The 20,110-nt window shown below is 44.8% G+C and overlaps 1 protein-coding gene across 2 annotated transcripts in view; it reads right to left on the bottom strand.

Annotated features, from left to right (window-relative positions):
• Positions 1-20,110, bottom strand: part of EXOC6 (exocyst complex component 6) — a 364,846-nt gene that overhangs the window by 1,403 nt on the left and 343,333 nt on the right. For both annotated transcript variants that reach the window (XM_075348570.1, XM_075348571.1), the window contains one exon: positions 1,922-2,034. In XM_075348570.1, the coding sequence (XP_075204685.1) occupies positions 1,922-2,034 (113 nt within the window). The remainder of the gene's footprint in view (positions 1-1,921; positions 2,035-20,110) is intronic.

Here is a 20,110-nt window from a genome sequence, read left to right as displayed (position 1 = left end):
ATGTCTTTGAAACCCGTCGGATCGTGCTCCTGTTTTGCCCCTTACTGGCTTCTGTAGCCCTCAGCGAGTGACGTCACCCAGCTTTCCCTTGTGCGCGGTCACTGGAGGAAGTAGTTTTCCTGCCGGAACTCTCCTCCAAGGGTACCGCGTTTCACCGCCCACATTAGAGTGTCCACTGCTCCCATCAGATCCACGGTGCCTCTAAGCACACTTCTATGGAAAATCTGTTCCTGTGTATCCAGCGCTTACACAGCTGACCACCACTGCAAGGCAAGTGCATTATACCTGCTTCTCCTGCACCAGGCAGATCTTTAGTCATTTTGTTAAGTCTGGAACTAGTCAGACTATCTTTGTATATTTGTATATTTACAGCCTGTTAATCCTCCCTTGGACACCACATCTAAATTAATCTGGGCATTACATATTTGGACACCCCGATCAGACAGGCCCCCTATGCCAGGTATTAGCATCACTGTACTATCCTATCTTGTAACAGTGTTACCTAATCTTAACCTGCCCCATTCACTGATTTTATTCCCTTAGGGTACCGTCTCACTAAATGACGTACCAGTGATTCCGACCACGATTTGACCTGGTCATGATCACTGTTGCGTCGCTACATGATCGCTGGTGAGCTGTCAAACAGGCAGATCTCACCAGCCACCAGCGACTCTGCGCTTGGTAACCAAGGTACAAATCGGGTTACTAAGCAAAGCGCTTTGCTTAGTTACCCGGTATTTACCCTGGCTACATGTGCAGGGAGCCAGCGCTAAGCGGTGTACGCTGGTAACCAGGGTAAATATCGGGTAACCAAGCAAAGCGTTTTGCTGAGTTACCCGATATTTACCCTGGTTAACAGCATACACTGCTTAGCGCTGGCTCCCTGCACATGTATCCGGGGTACTCATCGGGTTACTAAGCAAAGCGCTTTGCTTAGTTACCCGATATTTACCCTGGTTACTTGTGCAGGGAGCCAGCGCTTAGCGGTGTACGCTGGTAACCAGGGTAAATATCGGGTAACCAAGCAAAGCGTTTTGCTGAGTTACCTGATAATTACCCTGGTTACCAGCGTACGCTGCTTACACAGAGTCGGTGCTCGTTGGTCTCCCGCCGTCAAACACACCGTGTGTGTGCAGCACAGCGGGAGACCAACGAGTAGAAAATGAACCAGAACTGTGTGTAACGATCAGCGATCTCACAGCAGGGGCCAGGTCGCTGCTTAGTGTCACACACAGCGAGATCGCTAATGAGGTCACTGGTGCCTCACAAAACCTGCGACTCAGCAGCGATCTCGCTATGTGAGAAGTACCCCATAGGCAACATTCAGTCAGCCATAGATCCTTGTTGTCCTTTCAGAGTCCACTATCTAGGAAACTACAAATCCTATCTCCATCCGGGAACCCAAAAAGGCAAGTTTATATCTATGACCCCACTGTAATCCAATACCCCCTCCCCCTCTACCCTCCCCCCCACGTTTTTGTTTTGTACTCATTTTAAACCTTTTTGTTTTTGCCATACTAGTGAAACTCTGCATACTACTTTGGATCTACATTACCTCCTTAAAGATCACTCAATCAACCTCCAAAACAGCAGGTATCCAAAATATTTTTAATATTTATATATTCATACAGATTTTATCCCATTCCCTTCTTACTGTGTTTCCTTTATTCGCGCAGCAGTCATATACATAATTCAGTTGTTTTTTTTTACCCTGACAGGTTCACGCGGACCCTGTCCACTGCTTTCAGCTTTCAAAATTGTGAGACTAGCTATCTTCTCAATAAACCCCATTTGTTTTAGAGTTGATACAGTCCCCTTTCATCTTTTTCCGTGAGCGCTAGAGTTTTGTTTTAAACAGTTCATGATTGATGCCGGCCATCCTGGAGTGGATGGGTCCTAATTTTGGGGGGTACACACTTACTTCTCCAGCAGGATGAGAGCCGTGTTCGGGTTCACTCTTAGATATTTGGAGTTGGGTTGACCATAATCGGCGAGATATGTAGACCAATCCCAAATCATGAACAGGTCAAGCAGCTAAAAAACACAAAAGATCATTCTCATCATCATCATTATTATTATCATGCAGAGAGGTAGGATAAGATAAAATAACACTTTAATGACTATACACAAGTAAGAGGTAATAAAATCTGGCTGCCCGGTGGAGCTGGAGGAGTGCAATGCTTCCGTCCGCTCTGGTATTACAGGGTGGGGTATGTGGAATTCCATGCTAATTTAAGCCAGATTCTTTACCTAGCTCCAATTAAGTTCATTAAACCTCCCCTACTAGATTATCCTTAGCGGGAATCCCAGGCTCAGAAGAAGACTCCGAACTCCAGGGAATTCCTCCTCGCCAAACACAAATAAAATGATACCCCCCGAGCACAGATCATTATTCTAAGATCTGCTCCAGAGGTTGTTGGTCAATACTTCGAGTAATCTTTTAAAAGCTAATGTGTCTCAACTAAAACAGCGAACCATTTATTCAACTTTAAACCTATAATCCCTTTAAGCCATTTCAAACCCACTTCCTATCCAGTTTATAATTGTTTGCAGCACATAAGTACCACGCGTATAAACTTCACTGACCGCACTATAGCTTCCCGGGATCTCCTATATACAGTCAACCAGATAAAAACAAAAAAAGTGAGCTGGAGTATGAGATGGTATACATGGAGCTTGTGAGACAGTCAACCAGGTATGGGATTCACAGGAAAGACATTAAAACGAATGTCAACTTTTGCGGATAATTTTTTTTTTTTTTTTACTTAAAGTGGTATTCCCATCTCCAAGATCCTATCCCAATATGTAGTAGGTGTAATAATAATAATAATAATAATAATAGAAGAGTATTAAAATCTGTCAGAGCAAGCTCACTGACAGATTCTCAGTTAACTCATTCTGCAGTTAACAATAGATCATAATGCAACATGGAGGCTATAGAAGGCAAACGGTTCATCATTTTTAATGAAAAGCAACTGCAAACGGAAATAATAATAATAAAGTTTATTTATATAGCGCCAAGATATTCCGCAGCACTTTACAATCCGGTGGGGGTTGTATAGACAAAAAAAAACAAAATAGTAGAAAATTTAACAGCTACAGTAGGAATGAGGGCCCTGCTCGAAAGCTTACAATCTATAGGGTAAACGGTATTTTTTAGCTCCAAACACCTGTATTTAAAGGGTTATTCCCATCTCCAGATCCTATCCCAATATGTAGTAAGTGTAATAATAATATTAGCAAATGCCTCCAATTAGAAATGTAGCATAGTTCTCCTGATATAGCCATGTCTCTTACCTCATGTGCAGGGCATTGCAACTTAGGTATCTATGGTTATGTCTACTAATTTAGTAACAGTCAGTTAGCTCATGTGCAGGGCATTGCATGTTAGGCATCCATGGTTATGACCACAAGCAACTAACTGTCACTATATTAGTGGATGTAACTATGGATACCTAAGGTGCAATGCCCTGCACATGAGGTAGGAGACATGGCTATATCAAGAGATCTATACTACATTTCTAATTGGAGGTATTTGCTAATATTATTATTATTATTATTATTACACCTACTACATATTGGGATAGGATCTTGGAGATGGGAATAACCCTCTAAATGCATGTATTTGGAGCTAAAAATACTGTTTGCAGTTGCATTTCATTAAAAATATTGAACCGTTTTTCTGTCTATAGCCTCCATGTTGCATTATGGTCTATTGTTAACTGCAGAATGAGTTAACTGAGAATCTGTCAGTGAGCTTGTTTTGACAAAGTTTGTTACTCTTCCATTTGTCTCCTTCTGAGCTCCTCGCAGATGATGTATTGAGCACAGACCACATCAAAGTTGAACGTGCAGAAAAACAAAAAGACTGTGAAAGCCAGACAGTGCAAAAAAATTTCAGTAAAAGTAAAAAAAAAAAAATGCCTTTGCAACGAAAAAGCACTGAAGAGGAAATTTGCACATAATTTGACATAAAAACTCAGTGTACCGGCAAGAGAAATTGGCATGTTTGTGGCTTTCAGACATGTAGCACGGGTCAGTTTATGCAGTGTAGGAAAAAAGCAGTGGGCAGATTTCTATAAATCCCATCCGCTGGAAATGCATGACACTGCACTTTTGAAACAGCGAAAAGACGCAGTGTAAAAAAAAATAAATCACCAAATACTCATAGTAGGAACACGGTCTAAGGCCTCCGACACACTCAAGTGAAAATCACGCAAGTGCCGCGAAACACGTATTTACCCTGCGTGTAGGTAAGTACGTGTCCCTGGTACGTGCGGGCCACATGTGTTCTCTGTGTGCTATCCGCGATAACCCACGGAGAACCGGTAATTTGCATACTCACGTGGTCCTTCCTGCTGTCCGTGGTGCTGATATTGGGCTCCAGCCGTGCCGACTCCCCGCTGCTGCCGGCCGCGGTGAAGAGAATGTTAAATTAGTATAATGAGCGGCGGTCGAAAGCAAGTGACAGCAGCAGCAAAGACAGGAGTGCTGGAGACGGTGAGTAACGATTTTTTTTTTTTTTACTCTGACATGTGTGTTTTCTCCGGCGCGTGTAACAAGGGACCGCATCCACACTACATCCGTGTGGTACGGGTGCGGGCCGTGTGACACCCGTGCTGCCAGAGAAAACACTGACATGTCAGCGTTTTTAACACACGGAGACACGTAAGTACGGAACGGACACACGTTCTGTTCCAAAATACTTACGTGTCTCCTAACCATAGGGATTGCCTAGGTCCCCGTGTGCACGTGTCTCCAGTCCGTGTAAAAAATGGCACACACGGACCGGCGGTACGTGAGTGCCTAAGGCCTCCGACACACTCACGTGCCGCCGGTCCGTGTAAAAAATGGCACACACGGACCGGCGGTACGTGAGTGCCTAAGGCCTCCGACACACTCACGTGCCGCCGGTCCGTGTAAAAAATGGCACACACAGACCGGCGGCACGTGAGTGTGTCGGGTTCACAAGTCCTGTACTCCTCTATTATCACAGATCCATTAGAGATCCGTTTGCAAAAAAGTTCTGCAAACACAACTTTTTTCTCAGTTGTTAAATAACGGACGACGGTTGGATCCGTTTTTAACATAAGGAATCTATGGACAACGGATTGCTATTTATCGTCCATTTGTAACGGATCCATTCCAAATGCAATTATAATGGATGGTTAAATAGCAATCTATAAACGGATCCGTTGTCCATAGACTCCCATGTTAAAAAAAACCCAGATCCAGTAGAAATCAGTTTCTCAACGGATCTGTTCTAATGGATGACTACAGGACATGTGTACATAGACTAAAAGGGAGCCACTGCTAAGGCTGTGTGCCCACGATCAGTCTTCACAGAGTTTTGGACGCAGCATGTTTCAGCTGCGTCCAAAATGCTGCGATGTACAGTACAAGCACAGTGGATGGCATTTCTAGAAATCCTATGCCCACTGGGCATGTACTGCCCGCAGCGAAAACTAACCTGCAGTGCGGATTTCCGAGCCGCAAGCATGTCAATTCTTTTCTGCGGAGTCGCAAGCATTCTCCGTAGACCCATGGAAGTATCGGCAATCGGTGCGAAACGGCTGTTGTCTGTGTGCACATCATCTCTGCACCCTCCCCCTATGCCTGAATAAACCAGTCTTTTGAATCTTCTACAAACCAGTGAGTGCCTGATTTCTTCAATTTTTCGAATTATACGGCCCTGCAGCTTTGTTGCACACCCCGGAGAGTAGACCCATACTCAGACCCACGCTGAATACCTGAAGAGGTGTATCAAGGCAGTGAGTTGGCCTCATGCTTCAACTAGTGGATATCGGATTGTGACCGTTCGTTTTGTGTGAAAAAATAGTGCCCAGTGTTTCTTCTTCTCTGGTGGAGAACACAAGCGAGATCTGGGGCATGAGCAGCTGCAGTCTCTTGTGGAGGAGACTTGCAGTCCCACAGGTCAGGAACCACTGTGTCTAGAATGCAGGGGGTCCTGAGCGTGGGCCTGTACCCTAAGGGGTACTTTGCACGTTGCGACATCGCTACTGCGATCTCGTTGGGGTCAAATCGAAAGTGACGCACATCCGGTGCCGGTAACGACGTTGCAACGTGTAAAGCCTAGAAGCACCGATAACCGATCGCAAAAGCGTCAAAAATTGGTGATCTGTGTAGTGTCGGTCATTTCCATAATTTCGATGTAGCGACAGGTACGATGTTGTTCCTCGTTCCTGCGGCAGCACACATCGCTGTGTATGAAGCCACAGGAGCGAGGAACATCTCCTTACCTGCCTCCCGCCTGCAATGAGGAAGGAAGAAGGTGGGCGGGATGTTTACGGCCCGCTCATCTCCGCCCCTCCACTTCTATTGGCCGGCTGCCGTGTGACGTCGCTGTGACGCCGCACGATCCGCCCCCTTCGGAAGGAGGTGGGTCGCCGGCCAGAGCGATGTCGCAGGGCAGGTATGTGCGTGTGCAGCTGCCGTAGCGATAATGTTTGCTATGGCAGCTTTCACAAGATATCGCATGTGCGACGGTGGCGGGGACTTTCGCGCTCGGCATCGCTACAATCGGCTAGCGATGTCGCAGCGTGCAAAGCCCCCCTAAAGAAAGCAGTTTCAAGTTAAAACATTTTCTTAAGTTGTCAGAGTGGGAATACACATCAGATAGATGATTTATTGTTAAAATGAACACCTGATGAAGCATTGTTTCACAAAAGAGTCCATGTTGGCCATTACCACTGTTGGCATCTTTTCATGGAAACGCTGTCATGGACTTGTTTTTTAAATTTTAAAAACTATATATTTTTTTTTTTACCAGTTGATGACAATCTGTTATTGGTTGGAATTTGAAGGTGAAGGAGTTGTGCAGGGTTAAAGAAAACAACAAAAAACATGGCTTCCTACATAAAAAAACAGGTAGTGTGTACTACTGCTTGATTACCTTGAAGTAAATAGTGCAGGGCAGCGATACCGCACATTACCAGCAAACAGACATGGTGCTGTTTTTGGAAGAAGGCAATTTAGTTTTTTTTTATATTTTTTTTTTCTGGAATCCTGGACAAATTTAAATTTTAGTTGAAACTGACGGTTCTGATGAATGTGATGGTGGAAGTCCTGACAATCGATGTCCTGCCTGATCAGCGGGGCCTTTTAGGTGCTCAATTAAGATTGAGGTTTGTTTTGTGGCTTTAGAGGAATTGGCATATTCCAATCTATCGGTCGTATCAGTGTAATTAGTGGAAAAAAAAAAAAAGAAAGTGGGAGCCACAAGGTCAAAACAGCTATAAAACTGAGATTTATGGATATTCGTCAACTGTATAGAATTGTGGCCTCGCCTTTGGTTTATAGTGACCTTAATGTAAACTCTAATACCCATCTAAGTTACTAGACTGTTAGTATAATGGCTTTCACGCTTTCCCTGTGTACATCGGACAGAGCGGGAAGTAATATTTAACTCTGGGGGTGCGCTGGAGACGTATTTTATTGAAATAAATCGAGGCATTCAGAGAGTGGTCTATGGCTGGGGGTGAGGGGTGCATCTGTTCTCTTCACCTCTAGAAAGAAAGCTGGGCCTGAATGCAGAGGGTCCCGCTGTGCGTATGTGATCAATCCTTCCATTTACACAATGGACCCCCCTCAGGCATATGTTAGCTTTCTCCATAAAACAGTTAGCTGTCTTTCACTGTCAATCACACCGAACAATTTTATTATTTCCTGAAATCTTTACTCACACTGACGGCTCCAAAGTCCTTGCACAAACCAAACAAAAAGCGCAGCGGTGCCCTATAGGAGAGGACCGCAAGCAATGCAATAAGGAGCAGGGAGACAGCGCTAAGGGACCGTCTGCAGCCCTACAGGACACTTTTGGAATCATTTACATTGAAGTTGAACAAAAAATACATCACCTAGAAAATACAAAGAAAAAAAAAAATACAAAAAGGATCCTGTAAAAAACTGACCTGATGGCTCATGTGAGGCGCCGCTCACATCAGCGGTATTTTGACGCAAAGCCAAATCCGGCACAAATGCGTTCCAGTTCTATTCATTTACAATGTAATCGTGGCAAAGATGCGGTCACATGCGGTTGTGTATGACGCACGCAACTGCATTTTGCCGCGATTCCACTGGAAATGAATGGAACTGAAATGCATTTTTGCCAGATGCGGCTTTGCGGCAAAATACCGCTGATGTGAGCAGTGCCTTAAGCCCGCTTTACACGCTGCAATGTATCTTACAATGTGTCGGCGGGGTCACGTCGTAAGTGATGCACAACCGGCATCGTAAGGTACATTGTAGTGTGTGACAGGTACGTGCGATTGCGATTGAACGTTAAAATGTTCATCGCATACACATCGTACCTTTCTCTAGAATTGCACGTCAGGTTGTTCATCGTACCCGGGGTAGCACACATTGCAGTGTGTGACACCCCGGGAACGATGAACAGATCTTACCTACGTCCTGCGGCTCCCGGCCGGTAATGCGGAAGGAAGGAGGTGGGCGGGATGTTTACGTCCCGCTCAGCTCCGCCCCTCCGCTTCTATTGGCCGGCTGCCGCGTGACGTCGATGTGATACCGAACGTCCCTCCCACTCCAGGAAGTGGACGTTCGCCGCCCACATCTAGGTCGTATGGGCGGGTAAGTACGTGTGACGGGGGTTAATTGTTTGTGCGGCATGTTCAACAAATTGAACGTGCCACACATACGATGGGGGCATTGCAAATCGCATATGATATCATATGTGAAATTGCAACGTGTAAAGCAGGCTTTAGGCTCTGTTAAAATCATCGACTTGACACTGCATGTGCCGCCAGTACACTACACCTCATTGATTTCTGAAGCAATGGGGTGCCGTTGACTTATGTATCATTTGTAAATGATGTGAGCGATCATTTTTCCAATGCAGTCATCCATCGTTTAGCCTGCATATACCTTTACAGTCGTTCTACCCGGCTATACATGTTGAAAGGCATTGAGCGAAGGGTCAAAAGATCTTTTTGGGAATGTTCTTTCAAGGAAAGATTGCTCATGGACAAAAGAACTTTCATCTATCAGCCGATTGGTTTCCAAAAGGTGGTAGCATCATCAATCGGCTAAAGGCTTCCATTCAGGAGAACAAGCGTGTTTGGCCAAAAGCCATCTCTCCCAACTCCACCATACACATAAACACTTGCCTTGGCCAAGCGTTCATGTGCATCCATGTCACACGGACTTTTGCACAAAACACGCTGACTGTCATGGCGGCATCAGGCTCTGTTCACTTTGCAAAGTCTGACAATCCAGCTGATGGTTTCTCTGGTGTTTTCTGATCAACTCAGGCAGACCAGGGCATTGACCTGCTGTCTGTTCATTCACAGAGAGGCTAGCAAAAGTTAACCTCTGCTAGCCTGCTTGTTAGGCTTCTTTGATCATATGTTGTAAGGAAACCAATCACTTCTGCTCTTCTCATTTTTAGGCTGGAGGAAATCTTCTACCTACGCCAACTATAGTTTATACTGTGTCGGTCTGTGAGTTGTGGTGTCCCAAACTTGCTGGAGAAAGCGTTGCTTTGTGCTTGGTGTTGTGGAGTCTTGTTGTTTCCACCCTACTCTTGTTTTTTACTTAATCTTTTGTTGTCTTATACCTCTGTGTGTGCGTGCTGTATGACAGAGTTTTGGTTTCCCCTGTTTGTCTATTTCTGTGGGTTAAATCACACTGCTGCTCCCCCTAAGGGAGGGGGTATAAGATCAGGGCCGGTCAGGATCAGGGCCGGTCAGGATTAGGGCCGATCAGGATTAGGGCCAGGAAGGTGACTCAGACATCCCTACCATTAGGAGTATCTCTGAGAATAGTGATTGCACAGGGCCCCCCAGTCTGAGAGTCAGCCTAGGGGCTCCGGTTTCCCACTATCCCCATAGTCCTTGTGACAATCCAATGAGGAAACTGGAGTAAGCTGCTTCAAAACACCTTTTCTCAAGGGAAATCCATTTTTGGCCTGTAACAAAAATGTTGGGAGGCACATACATACTGGATGGTTGGCAAACTCGGTTGACTTTGCTCTAATGTATTTGCTATTAAGTTTCACCAAACACATGCTCAAATCGTTCCTTTTTATCAAATTTTATTTGTCTATGAGCCACGTAAAGGACGTCTATACTTACAAAATAACTCTCCAAACCAAGCATAAGGACTCGTTGCACATTTGGCATGGTCAAACAGTTCAGTGGATCTTCCCACCTACTTGTTTTCCATCCATCTCTATTCTTCTCTGGATTCTGCAAAGTAAGACGTGTCAACCAAGGAAGAGAAGGTGGAGGTAAAATGGGGTGGGAAGCTGCATTGGAGCACTGCTAAACTGCTTGGCCACGCCAAGGTCGGACCTGTGCTTGATTTGAACATTCATTTTGCGCTGACTCCCTCTAAGGCTGAAATTTCAGAGGTCAACTACTCTCTTTTTAGACTACTTTTTCTACTTAGCTGCATTTATTCACTATGGGGCCCATTTACATTTTGTTTTCCAGTATCCAAGGGAGTTCTCTCTGCTGTATTATTCTTTCACAGATAAGTGTATCGATATTTTGGTCATGTGCAGCTATCTCTTATTACTAACATGTAAAGGTGGCCATACATAGTAGACTGTAGCAGTTTGAAGGTTGGTGAAGGATGGTTACGATGATAATAGACCTGCATCTTGTGGCAGAAAACTGCAGGTTTTTTTTTGCCAAGACATGCAGATTTGGTGCTGAAATTTATACACCATATTGTATTGTATGTAGCCTAGCTGGCTACAAAAAATAGGGGGGACTGCAAGGTCGCTTTTTTAAATTATTTACTTATTTATTGGCTAAATACAAGGCTAAATACACGATTTAGTGCCGCATGAAAGGCAATAATGGGTGCAAGATTACAAAATGCAGGGGATTGTGACAATATACTGTATATGTCTTTCTCATCTATCTATCTATCTGCTTCCCTTTTTTTGCGGTCTCCAAAAAAAACGGAAGGTACACTGATGACACAAGGATTGCATATGGAATGGATACGGATGTCACACAGATGCATCCGTGTAAAAACAGGGCTGTTTTCTGCAGACCGCAAAAATGAGACGGTCGTGTGAATGTAGCCTTATCCTGCATCAAATCTGCATGTCGTGGGAAAAAAATCGCACCAAATCTGCATGCGTTATGATGCAATTTTGATGCGATTTTGTGCCAAGAGATGCAGGTTTGGTGCAGGAATGTGGTGTATAACTTTCAGCACCAAATCTGTATCTCCTGGCAAAAAAACACGCGGTTTTCTGCCAAGAAACGCAGGTCAGTGAACTCTGTGACCTCACATGAGGTAGGTCACTGTGTTTAATGAGGTCACCTGAGGTCAGTTTACCTGCAGTCAAAGGTGGGGTAAATAATAAACGAAGTGACTTCACCGTTCATCACTGTGGCTCAATGGGTCAGAATCATCGTCATGGGACATCGTGTGGATTACTTCACAACTGGGTGTTTGGGGTTAATAAAGGGGTGAAAGAGGGTTTTTTGGTGTATGTGTTTATTACTTTTCACTTACAGATTAGTAATGGGGGATCTCATAGACGCCTCCCATTACTAATCTAGGGCTTAGTGGCAGCTGTAAGCTCTCATTAACCCCTTATTACCCTGACTGTCACTGCACCAAGGCAATCGGCATGAGCTGGGTAAAGTAAAGCGATTGTCACATCTAATAGATGCAACAATTTTGGGCAGATGCTGGCTGCTATTTTTAGGCTGGGGGACCTAAATAACCATGGTCCTCCCCAGCCTGAGAATACCAGCCCTCATCTGTTTGCTTTATCATGGATAGGTATCAAAATTGGGGGGGGGGGGGGACCGCACGGCTGTTTTTAAATTACTTAAATAAATTTAAAAAATTAGCTGCATGGGGTTCTTCTTATTTTGATACACAGCCAACATAAGCACACGGCTGGGGCTGCAGCCTGTAGCCGTATGCTTTGTTTGTGCAATTTTTTTATTTATTTTTACACCACTATATATACGCAGACAGCAAGTATGATTGCAAGCTGTCAGACACGCTGAAACACAGGGTGGGAGCACGGTCTGACTGCAACCAATCGCAGATCCTGGGACTTCTGGTGGGCGGGGAATGCACAGAATATGTATAAGGGTAACGAGTAGCCCTGGAAGTAGTGTTACAGCTGTGTGGAGACTGGTAATTATAATTCACTTGCTTTGTTCTTATTTTCTTTGTTTTCCCTTTATTTTTTTTTTTTTATTTACATTTGGGTGGCTGGTTCTGGATAGTTACCTGGAGTTTCCTGAGAACTCCGGGATTGGTGCATGGCTACTAGGCTAACCGCACGGATCCAGACTTTTACAGTCCGGGTTCTCCCATCACTAGTATTAATGTAAGCACCTGTCATGTCACAGTTTCGCCTCACTGTCCACATGGCTAGGGGGCGGAGCCTTCTCCCGGGCCTCACTTCTAGAGCTTGGATGTTTTAAATACTGTCATCTCCGGTGAACCAGCGCTGGCTATAAGCATAGCGCTGCTTTGCCTGTGATTGCTGGTCCCTGTAAGTGTGACCCTTATCCGTCCCCTCTCTGTGCCCTCAGTCTCTGTCTGTGTTCCGTTCCCTTGTCGTTCTGTCATTCCTCTGTCCCACCTCCTTCCTTCCCACAATAGCCCCGGTTGTTCCCCCCTCTCCTACCTCCCAACTCGGTTGCTTCCTCTGACCTCGGCCTGACCTCGACCCCGCCTCTGCTCATTCCTCCGGTCTTCCTTCTCCTCGTACTGTGTGTGACCCGGCCTGCCCGACCATCCCCTGCTTCTGCTTTCTGGCTGATGCTGCAAGGCACTGCACCAGCACACACCGTGAGTTCCTCTCCTTGCCTATTCAGCTCTGGGTAGTGTCTTTCCCTGCAGGACTCCAGCTCCCCCTAGTGGCAGCCTGACAGTACCCCTTACAATTTTTTTGCAGCCCTTCTCATTGGTTCAGTATGTGGCCCTTGGACCAAAAAATGTTGTGCATCCGTGCTCTAGAGCATCTCCTGTATCCAGGGCCGCCATCAGGGCATGACAACCATGACTGGTGTATGGGGCCCAATAAAGAAAAGTGCCCGGCCGAGCCCAGGATAATTACTTAGCTTTATTAAGCCCCCCTCTCTTCATCAAGGTCTACTCACAGTCACAGCAGAGGGGCTGTGTCGCTTTGGTCACTACACATGGCTAATTTGCAAGCAAAGCACTTCGAGTGCATCACATGGAAAATAGCCATGCGGTTGAGCCAGGTTCAGTGGGGCAGAGCAGGTCATACCGCATCCCAGAGTGCAGCAGCGTGATGAGGTTATCACTCTGCAAACTCATCACACTGCTGCAGGCAACACAGAGCCCGGAGGTGCCAAGGCTGCGGCAGCCGGCAGGAAAAGGTAAGCACTCTGTGAGCTGAAGACAGGAGTGGGATGAGCATACATCCAGCTGAAATGCATCTTGGCTCAGACAGTACGCTGTTCGACGTGGCAGCCAGGGAGGGTGAGTGACATATTTTTGTTTCCTTTATTTCTTTTTGCAGCAGACAAATATACCAGGATGGGCCTAAGAAGGGGACATATATACCAGGAAGGGGACAAAAACCAAGATGAGGACATACTGTATATAAAACAAGGGTCCCAGGATGGGATATATATACAAAGGGGACATATATACCAGTAGGAGCCCAGGATGGGACATATATACCAGGATGGGGACAAATAAACCAGAATGGGGACATATATACCAGGAGGTGCCAAGTAAGGGGACATATATACCAGGATGGGGACATATATATATATATATGTATATATATATATATATATATATATATATATATATATATAAACTTGGCTTTTATTAATACAAAATATATAAGGCAAACTGTGAAGAGCAGTGTGTGTGAGCGGGATATTATACAGAGGGGCAGTGTGTGTGAGGGGGATAGTATACAGAGGGTTAGTGTGAGTGGGGCAATGTGTATGGGACCATATTATAAAGAGGGGCAGCTTGTATGGGGGGTAGTATACAGAGGGGCAGTGTATGTGAGGGATGATATATAGAGGGGCAATGTGTGGGAGGGATATTAAACAGAGGGGCAGTGAGGGTGGCAGCATATTATAAAGAGGGGCAGCTTGTGTGGGGGATAGTATACACAGGGGCAGTGTATGTGAGGGATCTTATACAGACGGGGATTGCATGTGGGGGGTATTATACAGGGGACCAGTGTGTGAGGGGATATTATAGAGAAAGGCAGTATGTGTGGGAAAATATACAGAGGGGCAGTATCTGGGGGATATTATACAGAGGAGCAGTGTGTGTGTGGGGGATTTTATGCAGAGAGGCAGTGTGTGGGGACATTATACATAGGGGCAGTATGTGTGGAGGGATACTATACATAGGGGCTGTGTGGGAGAGATATTATGGAAAGGGGTGGTGTAGAGGGTCTATTATTTATTTTCTGAGGGAAATACTTCATTTTCTGGAACAACTTGAAGGGTGCTAACATTTTTGGCCACGACTAGGAGTGTGTATGTGTATAGTCGTAAGGGGCCCAAAAATATTGCCACTATGGGGCCCTGAAATTCCTGGTGGCAGCCCTGCTTGTAGCCATACTTCATTCACAAGTGAACATAGATCACATTTCTGAAGTTTAAAGTTATCCATTTCTCTGTTTCAATTGAAAAAAATTAAAATCTGGATAAATGGTACTAATGAAAAACAGCTGGAGGGTCAATTTCTCCAGAATCTCTAAATCTTTTACATTATTCATTGTAACTGGTGGGATATTTGAAGTCTTTGCAATTTTACATTGAGGAGCAATGTTCCACAATTTTTACACGCTGTTGTTCACAGATTGGTGAACGTCTGACCATCTTTGCTTCTGAGATACTCTGCCTCTCTAACGTGCTCTTTTTATACAGTCAAGTAACTTAGTTGACCCTCCAGCTGTTTTTCATTAGTACCACTTACTTTTTCAACCTTTTGTTAACAGTTTTCTCAATTTATTTTTTTCTTACATGTTTTGTTGCCATCAATTTATAAATGAGTAAATGTTTTCAAATGAAATGTAAGAATGTTGAACGTTCAACTTCTGATCTGTTTTCTATCTTTTGTTGTGAATAATGGCATACCAATAATTACAGGAACAGCCTGGCACGTACAGTATTGTCCAGCTACAAGCAAAGAAAAAAAATTGAGCTTTTGATCCTCTTTAATTCAGATGAATACATTGAATTTATTCAATATGAAGCTGCCATTTTGTATTTGGTCCTATTATATCTGATTCTCGTTTCAGTAGTTCGGGACACATGTTTCAACGCCAAAACTTTAGTGATCGCTTCCTCTTCACTACAGCTTACGACAGTCATATTCTACTTAGATATAATCTGTCGAGGCAAAGAAACATTATAGACAATATAATGTTAGAGGGGTCTGAAGCCTTCTGTGAAAGGGATACATATTGGAAAAGTTGAATCATGATGGCTCAGTGGTTAGCACTTTTTGCCTTGCAGCGCTGGGGTCCTGGGTTCAAATCCCACCAAGGACAACACAGGCAAGGAGTTTGTATGTGCTCCCCGTGTTTGTGTGGGTTTCCTCCGGGTGCTCTGGTTTCCTCCCACACACCAAAGACATACTGATAGGGAATATAGCTTGTGATCCCTAATGGAGACAGGGGTGATGGTGTCTGTAAGGTGCTGTGGAACATGATAGCACCATATTAACAAAGCATAATAATAATAATCATCATTTCTTCTAATATAAGTATGTCAGCAATTCACTGATGTAACAGGCTTGTGCTATGTGCACACTCGAGCAGTCTGGTTTTTCTTCTACCTTGACTGCTCCTCTATTGATGTGACAGCCGTTCCATTCTTAGAGGGATAAAAGTGTCCCCTTCTGTCGAATGGTAAGGACCCCGGCAGTTAGACTCCCACCGATCAATAACTTAACTAGTGATGAGCGAGCACTACCATGCTCGAGTGCTCGGTACTCGTAACTAGTGATGTGCGGACACTACGATGCTCGGGAGCTCTGTACTCGTAACTAGTGATGAGCGGACACTACCATGCTCGGGTGCTCAGTACTCGTAACTAGTGATGAGCGGACACTACCATGCTCAGGTGCTCAGTACTCGTAACTAGTGATGAGCGGGCACTACCATGCTCGGGTGCTCAGTACTCGTAACTAGTGATGAGCGGACACTACCATGCTCGGGAGCTCTGTACTCGTAACTAGTGATGAGCGGACACTACCATGCTCGGGTGCTCAGTACTCGTAACTAGTGATGAGCGGACACTACCATGCTCGGGTGCTCAGTACTCGTAACTAGTGATGAGTGAGCACTACCACGCTCGGGTGCTCAGTACTCGTAACTAGTGATGAGCGGGCACTACCATGCTCGGGAGCTCTGTACTCATAACTAGTGATGAGTGAGCACTACCATGCTCGAGTGCTCTGTACTGGTAACTAGTGATGAGTGAGCACTACCATGCTCGGGTGCTCAGTACTCGTAACTAGTGATAAGTGAGCACTACCATGCTCGGGTGCTCTGTACTGGTAACTAGTGATGAGAGGGCACTACCATGCTTGGGTACTTGGTACTCGTAACTAGTGATAAGTGAACACTACCATGCTTGGGTGTTCTATACTCATAATGAACAGCTGGACACTAGGACGGGTTCGATTCAAGTACTGTATAATAAAAGTCAATGGGGAACTCAAGAATTTTTCCAGAAGATCTTCTGGGAAAGTGCTTGAGTTTCCATTGACTTCCATTATATTCGGTACTCGAATCGAACATGTCTGAGCATACAGTCTGCTCGTTTTGAGTGCCGAGCACCCGAGCATGGTACTGCTCGCTAATCACTACTGATGACTTGTTTCAGCTGGACAACCCCCTTCAGTAATCATTTACCACAAGCCCTAAGCTAGCCATGCACATTAGATCAGAGAAGCATACATATTGTAGTTCAGCATAAGCTAGTATTAAAGGGATTGCCCACTACAGGACAACCAAATGTTAATGGCTCAAAGGTGCTACATAAAAAAAACTGTATACTTGTGGTGGCAGTCTTCTGCTCTCAGGCCTGTGTTCCTTGCCTGTTCCCTGACATAATGTCAAATGACTGTTGCAAATGCTGATCGTCCACAGCCTTCATATTTGGTTCTTCTGCTCTTTTTTTCTCCCATAGCTTTAAATAATGTGGACCTGGATGCAGAGGGCAGGAGTCTGAGAGCTGCCAGGAGGGATCAGATAGGTGATCGTGTCATCCTATACTTCACAGGAAGTCAGAGACTGACACTTACTGAACTGTTCATCAGATTGGAGGTCACAAGACAAAACTTCTAATCAAGAAAGAATTATAATTAAACAGTATTTTTGCAACAAAAAAAAAAAATGCTGATGTCCTTCTTCAAAAGGAATCCGTCAACAGGTTTTTGTTACAATATCTGAAGACCGCAAGCTGCAGGGGTTAAAACATAGATTTCAGCCATGCATTTCTTTTCAAGGCCTGTGCTGTTGTTTGCTTGCAATGTTTGTTTGAAATTCAGGAGATTATCATTGCAGACTAGGTTAGCTACAGCAGTGGCGTTAGATCTGGTCCGACACGCCCACATCTGTGATTGACAGCGCACTGTCTATAGACATTGCACATACAGCCTGGTGTGGGCGGAGTTAGCTTTCTCAACACTGCTGAATTGCTAAGTCTAAAAACTTTGATTGTATCAGAACGGCTGCACCTAGTAAACTAAGTGATACATCGTTGGAGTCAGGGCCTTTTTGCCTACATAATGCTGCTCTCAGATGAGATAGCAAAAACCTGCATAAAAGATTCCCTTTAATGACAGACACACCTACCGATTTCAGCATATATGGAAGCCTCCTGACTTCAGAGTATGGAATAGTTGAGAGAGAAAACCGTGGGAAGATATGGAGAGTTGTGCTACAACTTACAAGCATTGTGGCTATATAGCCAGTGTAGTTGAATGTGCTGTTGGGTGGAGCAGTGTGGGAAGGCAATAGCTCTTTTTAATATAGTATCTCATTCTCTGAATCCCCATTACTATGAAAACCCCTTTAATTATAGCTTATTTGTAACAGTAATTCCGTAAAAATTCAGCCCATAAAATATTTGGTTGCTAAACCTTTTAAAAGTCATTGAAAAAGTTACCCAAAAGTTGCTGTTTGCTGTACGGCTGCTGCCTGACATTGAGCTCTTTAAAAGACGTATATGGATTAGAACATCATGAGCAATTACCCATAACAAAACACTGAATATTTTAAAGCACCTTGTTTTGCCAATGATTTTAGCTTTTCTGCGTACGCTCATTCCTTACTGAAAAAGTTAAAATCTACTTTCGGAACTTCAGCGACATTACAATCAAGAGCGGACCCCCCTGGAAGTGAAATTGCCAATAGATGTCTTTCTGCAGGGGGATAATCTTTTCTCTTCATTCTCAAAACTGAAAGTGATCTGTCCGTACCTGGCAGGGCCCATCTATCTTACTTGAGCGGTTATCTTTAGACACTTGGCGTTCACAAGCTGAGGGCGATCCATTAATGGCGGGGCGATTGTGTTATGTCACCACGCTGCCTAAAATTCATTACAAGTTTCTCTCCTAAATGCTTTGTTTGTTTTGCTGTGGGAATGAAGAAGGGCTAATGCTTCAGTAGGAGACAGATTTTATCTTGGTTATCCTAGATTGCAGCTAAAGCCGTCTGTACATCTTAAACCCCATTTAATTTCTGTATCTGAGATTCCATTTTCAATAAGTACGTGGTGGTTTTCTATCATTTCCAAAGAGGCGAGAGATCTTCTTGCTGTGAAAGTATCATTTCCCTAAAACAGCAGTTAAAGTAAAAAAATAAAATAAAATCAAGTTGTTAAAATTCCTGCTGATACGTTTCTTAGTTCTATCATTTTACTTTTCTATTTGTTTTCTAGGTGTGACAACAAAAAGTTGCTGTCAATGCTGAACCCAACGCAAAACCAAGTCACCAAGTTTCCCAGACTGGTAAATTACAAGAGATGCAGTGATTAGTGATGGGTGGACTCACAGATACCCGGGATCGGCAGGTCCAACCGGGTTTTAAAAAAAGCCAGTTCCGACTTGGAATTAATCCTGGATATCTGGTTGGATGCCAGTCCCATATATGAGTCTATGAGGACCCAAATCACTCGCTTTAAAATGGTGGTAGAAGTGCTAGTGGGATTAGAGCAGGCGTGTTATACTTACCAGTCTCCCGTGTGGCTGTAACACAACTTCTGGGGCCGGTCATTAACCTCATGCATATGCACTGCTTCCTCCGCCCACCAGCAGTCTCGGCGTCTGTGATTGGTTGCAGTCAGACTTTTAGGGGTACTTTGCACACTACGACATCACAAGCCGATGGTAGCGATGCCGAGCGCTATAGTCCCCGCCTCCGTCGCAGCTGCGATATCTTGTGATAGCTGCCGTAGTGAACTTTATCGCTACGGCAGCTTCTCATGCACTTATCTCTGGGCGGCAAACCGCCTTCTTCCTAAGGGGGCGGGTCGTGCGGCGTCACAGCGACGTCACACGGCAGGCGGCCAATAGAAGCAGGGGACGCAGCCGGGACGCAGGTAAGGCGATGTTCCTCACTCCTGCGGCTTCACACACAGCGATGTGTGCTGCCGCAGGAACGAGGAACAACATCGTAACATCGGTCCTTCCGAAATTATGGAAATGACCGACATTATACCGATCATACGATTTCGACGCTTTTGCGCTCGTTAATCGAAGTAAAAAGGATTCACATACTCCGATGTCGACAGCGACGCTGGATGTGCATCACTTTTGATTTGACCCCACCGACATCGCACCTGCGATGTTGTAGTGTGCAAGGTACCCCTTGCAGTCTGGGTCTGCCCATCACTAGTAAAGATACATCCATGGCCACCATACTGCTATAGAATTGGTTGGATTTGCCATGGAACTGTAATGGCCGACTTGAAGGGATGTGCCCCAGCGTTCCTCAGCAATGATGAGTATATTGCTAAATCTCATGGCTATGCAAGAATCAAAAGGACGGGGGATTATCTTGGTAACAGTAATTAGAGATGAGCAAACCCGAGGTTCCGTGTTCTTACCAAACACAGACTTTACCAAAGAAGAA

This window comes from Anomaloglossus baeobatrachus, chromosome 5, assembly GCF_048569485.1.
Source record: "Anomaloglossus baeobatrachus isolate aAnoBae1 chromosome 5, aAnoBae1.hap1, whole genome shotgun sequence".
NCBI classification, from domain to species: domain Eukaryota; kingdom Metazoa; phylum Chordata; class Amphibia; order Anura; family Aromobatidae; genus Anomaloglossus; species Anomaloglossus baeobatrachus.
Note: the sequence above shows the minus strand (reverse complement) of the source record. Positions and strands in the feature narration are given on the sequence as shown.